This window comes from Dama dama, chromosome 4, assembly GCF_033118175.1.
Source record: "Dama dama isolate Ldn47 chromosome 4, ASM3311817v1, whole genome shotgun sequence".
Lineage (NCBI taxonomy): Eukaryota > Metazoa > Chordata > Mammalia > Artiodactyla > Cervidae > Dama > Dama dama.
Window position 1 is genome coordinate 65,707,963 of NC_083684.1, and position 12,425 is coordinate 65,720,387.

Below are 12,425 nucleotides of genomic sequence, written 5' to 3' on the forward strand. Positions count from 1 at the left end.
CATGTCACCAAAAGGGCCATGAAAAGTTCTCATTTTCATGCAAAAGAGAAAGGGTAGTAAGGGGTAAGAATGGACTTGGTTTAAGTATGTGTTCTAACAGATCCATGCAGGGGTATCTGGAGAAATTATGGATCTCTAATTTTAATTTCTTATGCTTTTTCATAAGACCTTATAAGATCCTCCCATTAATATGGATTTTTCATCATTCTTCAAAATCCATGAACTATATATAAATAAAACTCAACACTGTATTGGCTATACAGAAGTGTCAGATATTATGTTCTAACCAGTGAGTGCAGTTCATTATCCAGATGAGGTACAGCATGAGTGGTGTCTTCAAAGATGATGAAGCCACAGCACTTTTAACGAAAAGGTCAAATTTTTCACTTATGACGGTAATAGCAGCAAGGACCAAAAGTGTCTGAAGGCTTCTTGTTACTCTAAATTACTGTAGTATTACTCTAAACATTAAATAAGTACTTTACAGGCAAGAACCTGTCATCAATATAATAGCTCATTAAAGAACGATCTGTTCCCACCTTACAGAAGAAAAACTGTGTCACAGACACTCTTAGAAAGTCACACTCTTAGAAACTCGACTCAGATCAAGAAGGTAACAACTGTTACACGAAGCATCTGAACTCAGAGGCTTGGGCTCAGCAGCTGAAGCTTAAGTATCTAACAGTTAAGTAATATGAAGAACATTAAAAGTCCTTTGACACAGGGCTCCTAAAGAAAACTTGAAAGAAGTCCAAGGTGAGCCTCCTCCCTGCCCCTCTGTCTTCTCTGCACGGGGGGCAGCTCTCAGGCCTCGGCCTTCATCCCCTGAAAATGGACGGCTGCCCCAAATTCGTCTCCACCCCGTCCCTGATCGGGAGAACCTCCCGCCTGCTGAGTGATCACTATCCGCGGTGGTGAAGGACCGGAGACACTGACCGATGAGGGCCACGGCAGCGTGGCAGCCCCGGGTCCGCGGACCATCTCACTCATTCCTAGCCGCAGCTTCCAAACCAGCGCCATTTCATGGGACTTTGACACAGAAGCCAAGTGCCCTGGAGCTGGAGCGGCCAGAGCAGGGGAGGCTGGGTCCAGGACTGGAGGTGGGACCGTGTGCGGGAGCGTCATCACTGCTACCCAGGAACCCTTCTCTGAAACAGCAGCTCGTCTGCGCCCTGGGCTTGGCCCTCTCAAAGGCCATGGGGCTCTTTGGCCTGATGGTGGTCTAGCTCATCTTCCTCACGACGTGAAGGAGCTGCTTCCACCTCCCACAGTTCTTTCTCCTGTGTCTGCCCTGTGTGTTCCCTTTCCTGTAACTCCCCAGGCAGCCTGGGGACAGTGGTGCGCTCAGGGTTTGACAGAAGGAAAGCAAATAAATATTGTATTAATGTGAAAAAAAAAAAGTCCAAGCTGAACAATGTGGAATGGCATGAAAGGTCATTAGAGAAATGGATACAGAAACACAACTGTTAGCAACTTACTACTTAAAACACTAACAGGATTGTTTAGAAAATTTCAAGGCCACAGTTTATACTGATAACATAATTTCAACTGAAAAAAAAGGTAATATGTAGTTTTCAAATCATGATGTCTTCTATCTAAACCACAGACTTGCACATGCATGCATATATATCTATAAAAAATTAACTGAAATGAGAGGATTCTTCTCTTGACAGACTTTTTGGTCAATTGTATATCATCCTTTTATTCACATGTATTTCAGCATGTTTCAGATGATAAAAATGTATCCTTTGTACTCAGCTGAATTTGTCACCAGGATTCTACACTAGCCTACCAAAAGAAAACTGGTAAAAACATTTTAAAAAGAAGAATACTTGAACTCAATTCATAATAAAATTAACATATACAAAAATACAAATATAATTTTATCCATTTAAATTTACATAGCAAGGCATTAACAGAAGCCAAAGACTTTCTTTCCTTTTTTTCCCATTAATAAAACAGTGATTTGAAATTAGAAGAGTCATTAGATTATAACAAAAAAATTATCACAATACTAAAGTAAAAATATAGTAAAAATCTTTAATTCCTGGAGAATTAAAAATCATGGCAAAAAAGAATATGGAAAAAATATAGTTATTAAGCAAGACAATCTCAAGAAACATCAGGATGGGAAGGAAACACTCAATACATTCCTTCTGAAATTACAGTGGCATGAAAGGAGCTGTCCAGGGTGCCTGTCTTTCACCAGGATAGGATGCCCATGAGCAGGGGCCACTAGAAGTAACAGGAGGAAAAACACTGGGCAAGAGACAGAGTTTGTCAGAGAGTTGAAACAGATAGTACTCACTAACTTAAGGACATGGAAAGGTGAAAAGTGAAAGGACAGAAAAAGACAATCCATCCTAAAGAGAGTAGGGGAGACTGTTATATCAGACAAAATAAACTGAAGAAAAAAACAAGTGCAATGAGATAAATATTGTACAATGATAAAATGGTCAATCTACCAAAAAGCTGTAACAAGTAAAAATATATATACATCTAACATTAGATATCTCAGAAAAATGAAGCAAACATTAAGAGAAAGGAAGACAGAAATAGTGGCACAGGAATAGTACGAGATTTGAACAACCAAGTTGAACAGGCATGTACAGATCACACGGCCCAACGAAAGTATAAAACACATGCATCTCAAGGACACATAAAACATTCTCTATGAGAGACCACATGTTAGCTCAAAATTAACAATTTTAAGAGACTGATACTATAAAAGTATCTTCCCTAACAACAATGAAATAAACACAAGTAAACAAGAAAATTCACCAAATGTGGACATCAAACAACTCACTCTGACACCACAAATGGGTCTAAGAAAGTATCACATGGAAAATCTTAAATAGATGGATGAAAACAAAAAGACAACATTACAAAATTTATAACACACAGAAAAGACTGTACTAAAAGGAAAGTGTGAACTGTTAAATGCTTACAGTAAAAAAGAGAAAAGATCTTAAATCTGAAATCTATTTTTAGACGTCTAGGCACCAGAAAATGGAAAACAAACTAAAGTTTAGCAGAAGGAAACAGGTAAATAAGAAAGATTAAACCAGAGATAAAATAGAAAGTAGAAAAATATAAAAATCAACAAACCAAGAGTTGATGTTTTGAAAGAACTGTATAGGAAAACCCCCACCTAGACTAAGGAAAAGAGAAAAAAAGATTCAAATAACGAAAAACAGATATGAAACAGGAGTAATTACAACTGAGGTCAAAGAAAGTTTCTAAAGATAAGGAAGTACTATGAGACCAATAATGCCTACAAATGACAGAATACAGGAGATACTGGCAAATTCGCAGAAACATACAAACTATTTTACTTTTTAAGAAATTTAAAAAATTGAGAAGTGTTGAAAGTGAAAGTGTTAGCCACTCAGTCATGTCTGACTCTTTGTGACCTCATGGACTATAGCCCACAAGGATCCTCTGAATTTCTCCAGACAATAATACTGGACTAGCCAGCCATTCCTTTCTCCAGGGAATCTTCCCACCCAAGGATAGAACCTGGGTGTCCTGCACTGCAGGCAGACTCTATGATTTCAGTCACCAGGGAAGCCCATTATAACCAGAGAGATTTAAAAAGTAGTCAGAAACCTCTAAGAAAAATATGGGACCAGATTCTACTAAACATTTACAAAAGAATTACCACTAATCCTGCTAATTCTATGGAGCAAGCATGATTCTAATAGTTTGCTGATTTCCAAAGACACAAGAAAGGAAAACTAGAAACCAATACCCCTGACGAATATTCACGCAAAATTAAAATACTTGCAAACCAACTTCAACACACATTAAAAAGATCTGGAGAAACAGACATAAAGAACAGACGGAGGGGGGAGGAGAGGAAGGAGAGGGTGAGATGTATGGACAGAGTAACTTGGAAACTTATATTACCATATGTAAAGTAGAGAGCCAATGGGAATTTGCTGAATGACGCAGGGAGCTCCAACAGGGGCTCTCTAACAGCCTACAGGGGTGGGATAGGGAGGAGGATGGCAGGGAGGGGACATATGTATACCTATGGCTGATTCATGTTGGTATTTGGCAGAAAACAACAACTTCTGTAAAGCAATTATCCTTCAATTGAAATAATTTAAATAAATAAAAAGATCTGACACTATGACCAAGTGGATTTTATTCATATAATGCAAGGAGAAGTCAACATATAAAAATCAATTAATATGACACACTACATTAACAGATTAAAGGAAAAAAAAAACAGGATCATCTCGATGCAGAAAAAAACCATTCGACAAAAATTTGACAACATTTCAAGATGGAACACTCAACAAACTACAAACAATAAATTATAGCAACATCAACATAAGAAATGCCATTAAGAAAAGGGGACAGCAATGGGGAAAGAATGAAAGCTTTTCCTCTGAGGTCCAGACGGCAAGGATGCACACTCTGCACTACAGTTCAACAAAGCACTGAAACCCTTGGAGCAATTAGATGAGAAAAAGAAATCAAAGGTCTCCAAATTGAAAACAAAGTCAATTTATCTTCTTTCCCACATGACAAAGTTTCATAGGTAAAACTCATAAAGATTACAAAAGAAACATGCTATATCAAAAGATTCTTTAATAACCATACAAAGGGTCAAACAACTAACTCATTATCAAAGCTGCCATGGCAATCTTTGTAGAAGCAGAATAAAACATGGTGAAAGTCACAGAAATATTCAAAGAGCAAACAGCAAAACTTTGAAGAAGGAAGATGGAGGTCTTTCTATTTCAAAACCTATTACAAGGTAATCAAGGTGATGTGGTACTGGTATACAAACAGAAAAATAAACCAACTGAACAGAACACAGTACTCAGAAATAATTCTTTGTGTATATGTAAGGTATATTTACAAGGATGTCAAGATACACAAAAGGGAAAGGACAGTCTCAATTGATCTCATTCCCAGATTTTACCAGCTATTGTGCATATTAATACCTGACTTCCATGGGCAGTTTCCTTACCCTGGTTGATAGAGCAGACAGCACATCCAGAGGGGCCCTAAGCAATCCCTGCTGCCCAACAGCACTGAGACCCCGTCTCCAACCCGTGGGTGAGAAGCCCGGCCCAGGACGGTGCCCAGGGGAGCCTCCTCATAAGGCCCAGGTCACCAGGTCATGGGGAGATGGGATCTAAGTGGAGACGACAGGCCCTGCGGGAAGGCCCCAGGTGAGTGTGCGTGTACAGGAGTCAGACAGGACACTCCAGAGTCAGACACAATTAGCGAGTCCAGAGAAGGGCATTTCAGGAAGGACAGACTGAATATGACCTTACCTGAGAAAGAGCCATGCCTGACTCCTTTTCTTTCCCCTTCCTCAACTTCAGGGCTTCCTCAGGCAACACAAGTCTTCAGACGTCTATCATGAAAGTGAAAACATGCTGTTTAATGCTTAGAGTCAACACATCCCCTTCCTGAGCCCCAACCACACACACAGGGAAGCCCTCACCATGAGGGACACACAGTCCCCTGTGGCCACTGTCTCAGGAGGGACTCAGGACAGGCAACTCCCACAGAGAGACCAACACAGGACTTTCCCACACTTTCCCTGGGATCACACTCCCCTCCTGGTGAGGACTCAGCACACAGCGGCTGGGGGAACCTCCCATGACCAGGCATTCTCCTTCAGGTCACACCGAAGGCCCTGATCCATCCCCACTCAGAACACAGCACCCCCTCCTCAGCCCAGATCTCAGCCCTCAGGAATGAGAGGACTCACAGTCCTGATGCTCAGTGAGGGATCCAGACTGGAATGAACTGGGGCATCTTAAACATTCTCGAGCTGTGGACCAACACAAACTACCTGAACGGGAATCTCTGGTCAGAGGGTACAAAACATGGGTATGCAAAATGCCTCATCAATGAAACGTGAAGCCTGGACTGAGCACCATTTAGAGGAGAAAAGCAACCCCAACTCTCTTTTTCTTTCCCAGCCTTACTCAGGTGTAACTAACAAAAATGCTATAAATGTACTGTGTACAAAGTGATCATGTGATAGATTCATACTCTGAATAATTATTATAGTCAAGTAAGTTACACTTCCACCTGTGAATACACTGTATTATTTCTCTCTGGGAGAATTTCAAGTATATAGAAACACTACAGGCAGCATGCAGTACCTCAGATCCCCAGAACTTACTTAGTTTACAACTGAAAATCTCTACTCTTTGACTAACAGTGTCCCATTTCCCCCTCCACCCAGCTCCTGGTAACAGCCTTATTACTCGATGGCTCTAGGAGTTTGACAATTCTAGTTTCCACATACAGTATCTGTCCTCCTTTGTCAGCCTTATTTAACTTGGCATAATGTTCTCTAGGTTCATTCATTTTGGCATAAATACAGGACCCTTCATTTTTATGCTTATAACATGGAGAAAAAATAGTTCAGGAACATAGAGTATATAATAAATATTTCTATACCACACTTTTGTTACCTATTCTTTGGTCAAGAGACATCTGGCCTGTGTCTATGCCTGGGCTTTGCAAATCCAGTCACACTCATGGGACTGCAGACATTTCCCTGAAAAACTGATCACTTTCCCTTTGGATATCTGTCAGAAATGGGTTTGACAGACTATAGGCCTCTTCTATGTGAACTTCTTAAGGAACTTCCATTTTGTTTAACAACATAGCAGTACCATTTACATTACCACCAACAGTGCAGTTAAGATTCCGTGTTTTCTGTACTGTGCCTGTGTGGGTGCTTTTTTTGGGAGGGACAGTAGTGGATAACAGAGAACCCAGCACTGGCCTGGCAGCAAGAGAGTTGCAGCTGCATCTTCTAGAGGACGAGCCTCCAGGCTGCAGATCACTGCGGCATCACTCCCCTCTGATTCTCGGAGCCATCTTCCCCTACGTCAGAGGACTTTATGACTGTTCTCAGGTTGGGCCCAGAGATCCCTACCGAGCAGGACTACCTTATAACAAGCTTTCTGCGATCTTAACCTTAGTACTCCTAATTCCCCAGCTGGACTCTTAACAAACTTACAAACTTTCATGTTGTCCAACAGAGTGTCCACAGAGCCCATAATGAGCCTCAAACCGTCTTATACCAACAGAAAGCATTCCAAGCCCTGATAACTCATGCATGAGACAAAATACAAAAGAGGACACCCAAGGATCCACTAGACACAAGACACCATATTTTCATTTACAGTGAGTGATCCAGGTCAAACACCGAAATCTCCAAAGACTGTGAAAAAGAGGGATAATTCCAAAGATGCACATGGCCCAGTGAGACCTCAGCATCTTCCAAGGAAACACTCCAGATTCTCCTGGTATCTTTCCAAATGCACATGAAACTTTCTTCACCGGCAACCCCAAGTACACAATGATACCAAAGTTGATACAAAAAATGACCTGAGATGTTCCCTGTTACTCTATGGTGCCTGCCTGCTAAGAGAGCCAACAAAAGCCAGCGAGTGGAGTTGATGCAGGGGGCACCTCCTAGAACCAGCCCCTCAAGCCCAAGGCTCCCACCCTCCTGCACCCACAGGTGCCTGTGCGCTCAGCCCAGGCCACAGTTCTAACAGTGGAAAAGACTTCTCTGGGCCCAATTCCACGTCCTTCATTGCTGCTCATGTGTGGTCATGAATTGTCAAATCAAACCTATGCAGGCAAATGTCAGTCACAGCATTGCTGTCCCAGGGAACATAAGCTAAAGCATTAGAACACCTCAAACCATTCCATGCGGGTTCTCCAACAAACCCACTTCCAGGTTCTCCAGCCTGAACTGAGACATTCTTTTCCAACAGATCCACACACCCCTTGTCCCTGTAACTACACCTGGAATGGGTGCACACTCCATTCACTGGGTTCATCCTGATGCCCCCAAGTACTGACACAAGCCTCCTGCAGACCCCAGCAGGCTCCCTCAGCTTTCCCCATTTGTCTACCTCTCCTCCCTGCATGACTGGACTAAGCAAGACTAAAGCGCACAGGGGTTTCTTGGCAAAGGGGATCACAAGAGGAGTGCACACGAGCTACCACCCAAAGAACAGTGCACATTCAGTATGAAAATCAAGAAACTGGCCCTCCTGGGAAAGTCGGCCACCACCTGGGGACATTATGGAGTCCAGGTGCAAAGGTATTTGAGATGAGGAAGTCTCAAATCCAGGGTCTCCAGGTCTCACTATCTCCTGTTCTCTCCACCCACACCTACTGGGAAGATATTCTAGGTCTTGGGGGGGTGGGGGGGGGGCAACATCTCCTTCCTGCCCCGTTAGGTTTCGGATTTCTGCTCATCCTCAGTGCACTGATATCACAATCGCTGACACTGAGCACATGAACTCCTAGATGGCAAAGCTGCTGTCCACGACGGTGACTGGTCCCTGGATGCACACGGTTTAGATCTGGGGGCTGCAGCTGACTAAACACAGCAGACTAAACATGGGGACATCTTAGTCCACTGCTTGAGGACACCAGTTCTGTAGGGCTTTTCAGGACTTCCTATATTTCTTGGCTCTTCTTTTGAGTAATTAAGTAGTCACATGGGGTAAAGATCAATTATAGCTAAAATGTCTATAACGTGGGAAATATCTTCATCACCTGCCCTGTTCTCTTGGTCTTCCCTGAGGATTATTCAGCCCAACCCACAGTCCTGTTATCTAAAGACATTTCCAGGATCAGGTATTGCAGCCACGCTGGGAAGAAGAGGAACACTATGAGCCCTAAAAAGAGGGCAACCAGGAAGGACTCAAAATAACCCATGAAGAAGAGCATTAATTTCTGCTAATGGCAACTGATACAGAGGCAATAAACCTGGGTAACATGAGACAGACCGTTAGGAGGAGATGGGGAAACCTCTCTGAGCCTAGACTTGAAGGGTGACAAATGGCCTGAGCCAGGGTGACCTGAAGGTGAGAAAAGGAACTATGATGTGAGACAGAAAAGGTTCTGGTATTTGGCAACAGAGAAAAGGTAAATGAGAGCACGACAGGCTGAACCATGAGCAAAGGGTCAGCTCCGAGGATGAGGCTGGAGACACTGACAGGGCCCTGAGCTTGACAGAGGGCTGTGGAGCCACAGCAAGGAGTCAAGCTTCTGACCCGAGAACAAATGAAAGCCAGTGGAGGTCTGAACGCCAGGACGTGAAAAAAATCTCCCTTCAGATTTAGCCTCATTTATTTTTTAATTATTTTACTTATTTATTTAAATTTAATTAAATTATTTAATTTTTATTTATTTTAATAAATTAACTTATAATATTTTGATGGTTTTTGCCATACAATAACATGAATTGGATATGTGTCCCCCCCATCCTGAACCCCCTTCCACCTCCCTCCTCACCCTCTCTCTCTGGGTTGTTCCAGAGCATTGACTTTGGGTGCCCTGCTTCATGCATCAAACTTGCACTGATCATTCTATTTTACATATGGTAATATACATGTTTCAATGCTATTCTCTCAAATCATCCCACCTTCGCCTTCTCCCATTGAGTCCAAAAGTCTGCTCTTTACATCTATGTCTCCCTTTGTTGCCCTGCATGTAGGATCGTTAGTGCCATCTTTCTAAATTCCATATATATGCATTAATATACAGTATTTGTCTTTCTCTTCTGACTTATTTCACTCTGTATAATAGGCTCTAGGTTCATCTACCTCATTAGAACTGATAAACGAGGTGACATTTTTGCCTAGTATGGCACAAAATCGTCTAAGATGATTTACTACTTACCAAAGAAAATTTCAAATGTACGAGATGAAGGGAAGAAAGCGCTCAGGCAAGGAATGAATCTGAAAAAAATTTGAAAAAAAAGAACTGTGAATTATTTTTAATCTAAAAATCTGGTGTCAAAGTTTAAAGAAACAGAGAATAATCATATTTACAAAAGGGTGATAAGAGTAGAATACTGGAAACTAAAAACATATAATTCTGAAGTTTAAAATGATTACAGACACTGAATGAATATACATAAAGAAAGGAGAAAATGTGAATCCATTAAAAAAAAAAAAAGTGTTCCTTTAAAAATGCTACCCAATAGTGATACAGTGGATAAGAATCTGCCTGACAATGCAGGGGACATGGGTTCTATCCCTGCTTCAGGAAGATCCCACAAGTACAAACAACTAAGCCTGTGCACAACTACTGAGCCTGTGCTTTAGAACCTGGGAGCCACAACTCCTGAGCCCACCGCACAGAACCGAAGACAGCACAACAAAAAAAATTAAAAAAAAAAAAAAAAGCTACCACAGAGTGACAGAGTCAGTCATTTCTTGCCCCAGGTCTCTTCTTCCTTTACCTCTATCTCAAGATAGGACAAGTGAAAGGGGTCACTCAGAAGTCAGTGAATCAAGCCACTGCCCCAGGCTCAATAGGGTTTGCAAATGAAAGTCATCTTCTGCCACAAGTAATAAAGACACAAGCCTTATAGACAAGAGTTTTCAAATTCTCATCCTCCTCTGTAGAACTAAAAAAATCATCTGTATCCAAACAACTGGCCACACCTGGACCGAGCTTACCACTCTGTTCACCTATCTCCCTTATTTCATCTGGGTCTGTCTCTTTTTCTCCCCCTCTGCTCTCCTGTTCCTGTCTTATTTCCTCCCTCACACGTGTCCTGTCCCAGGCTGCTGCAATTTATTCCCCCTGGAAACACTCTCCCTCTCTCTAACCTTGCTGAGTCTTTCAAAAATCCATACCTATGTCTGCCTCCTTTCTTCCCCCATTTCAGCTCCCTCTCTGCGCTCGAGATTACTCCCCTTCTCTCGCTGTGACTCTCTCTTCCTCCCCACTCTCTGGCAGGCCATGTGGCTATGCTTCCTTCCAGCCCGTTCTTCCTCTACTCCTTACCCTTTGGCCTCTTTCTCTGCCAGCACCATGATAAAGCCGGCCACCTCAGATTGAGACTTGAACCTACCTGGCGGGACTCCAACCAGGTGAAAACACAACTCGGGACTCTAACCCAAGAGGCCTGGACTCAAACCCGGCCAAAACCCAGATAGGGACTCTTCACCTCTGACGTCCCTGGAGATCTGGCTTTCTAATTTATTAATACTTCTCTATTTTACCCACTTGGCTATTTTCAAGGCTTAACCTCTTTGACTTGACTATCCCTTTGCAATCCCTCAGCCATTCTCAGAGTTCGCGTTGGTTCTCCCTGACGCTTTTCTCCTCAGTTTCAGTTATTTCTCTCAGCCCTTCTGACTCTGCTTCTCCTGATCCTCCCGCCTCCTGTCTTTACTGAGTGGGCGACAGAAGGACACGCCCCCGGACCGGAAGAGCACCTTTTCTGACCCAGTTGAATTGGGCATGGAACAGCACTGGCTGTCACATGGCTGGCCCAGGTCACCTACCTACGCGGGGTGAGGGGACGGGCTGACAGGAAAGGGGGGCCCTGCGGGGCACAAGGAGCGGCCTAGGAGACGCGAGGACAGAGGGGCTGGGAGGGAAGGGGTCTCAGGAGCGGGGCGGGCTCTCAGGAATCCCGGGACCGGGGAGAGGGCGCGGCCTCTCCGGGAGCGGGGGCGACGGGTCTGCCTCCAGCGGTCGGGAAGGCGACGCGGCGGGGCGCGACTCCAACTCGCGAGAGAGGGCTGTACTTGGCAAGGCCAGAGTTAAAAAAAGGTTTTAAGCAGGAAAATGTTGCCAAAACCGGTGTCTACGCGGACCGAGGGCCGAAACCGCCTCAGAAACTCTCAAAACCCAAACGAAAATATAACTGGGCCGCAACGGCAGCGGCAGCGTTTATTCGTGGCCGAGCACCGGGTGCCAGGGTTTTCAGGTCGCTGAGAATTCCCATACCCTGAGGACGAGTGAGCCGGCGTGGGGCGGGCCTGCAAACTTACCCTAGAAGGAACCTTAGGCGCCGCTCGGGGACCTCGGCTCCGCGCTCTCCAACTTCCGGGTCTGTGTGAAAGGGCTTTTGGTATTAGAGCCGCGGCTTCCGACGAGGGGCGGGGCGAGCACCCGCTGCGCGCACTGCTCGTGGGAGGGGCGGGGCGCGGTGGGGGCGGGGCCTGTTACCTTGACAGGATTAAGTTACCCTCCGTAAGACTGCTCAGGTAAAAGCTTCAAGTTATGTTGGAACCAAGATACTTCCTCTGAAGACTAAAAGGGTTTACTCCAATAAAAAGCTGTTTGTCACAGCGTGTTGTGCTCAGATCCTCCTAGTGAGGCTGAAGCAATTCTGGGATCTGGGAACTTGGGCAGTTTAAGAAACAAGAATGGGACTAGTCTCCATATTACAAATACAAAACTCTCCCTGGGTAGAAATGGGCTGTTCCCTACTGACACCCGACAAAACAGCAAACTGAGGATAGTGCTGAGTTCAACAATCTCAGGGTCAGTACCTGGGTGTCTGAGATGGAGGACTTAAGGGATGTGATCATTTGGGTCACTAACCACAGCCGTAAAAACAGCAAGACACTTTAAATGATTATAAACTGCGTTATTGTTTCTTTTATCCA

At 43.8% G+C, this 12,425-nt stretch overlaps 1 protein-coding gene and 1 pseudogene across 4 annotated transcripts in view; one reads left to right on the forward strand and one right to left on the reverse strand.

The window, feature by feature from the left end:
* On the forward strand, positions 1-1,226 carry LOC133052397 (ATP synthase F(0) complex subunit C2, mitochondrial-like; annotated as a pseudogene).
* The window catches only part of LOC133054783 (zinc finger protein 347-like), a 36,299-nt gene that overhangs the window by 9,082 nt on the left and 14,792 nt on the right, over positions 1-12,425 (reverse strand). For 3 of the 4 annotated variants that reach the window (XM_061140103.1, XM_061140102.1, XM_061140101.1), the window contains 2 exons: positions 9,694-9,752; positions 5,295-5,377 (listed from right to left, as the gene is read on the reverse strand). In XM_061140103.1, coding sequence (XP_060996086.1) covers positions 5,295-5,309 — 15 coding nt within the window. In that variant the 5' untranslated portion in view covers positions 5,310-5,377; positions 9,694-9,752. Of the gene's footprint in view, positions 1-5,294; positions 5,378-9,693; positions 9,753-11,804; positions 11,872-12,425 lie in introns of those variants that run through there. The other variant, XM_061140100.1, reaches the window with a different exon arrangement.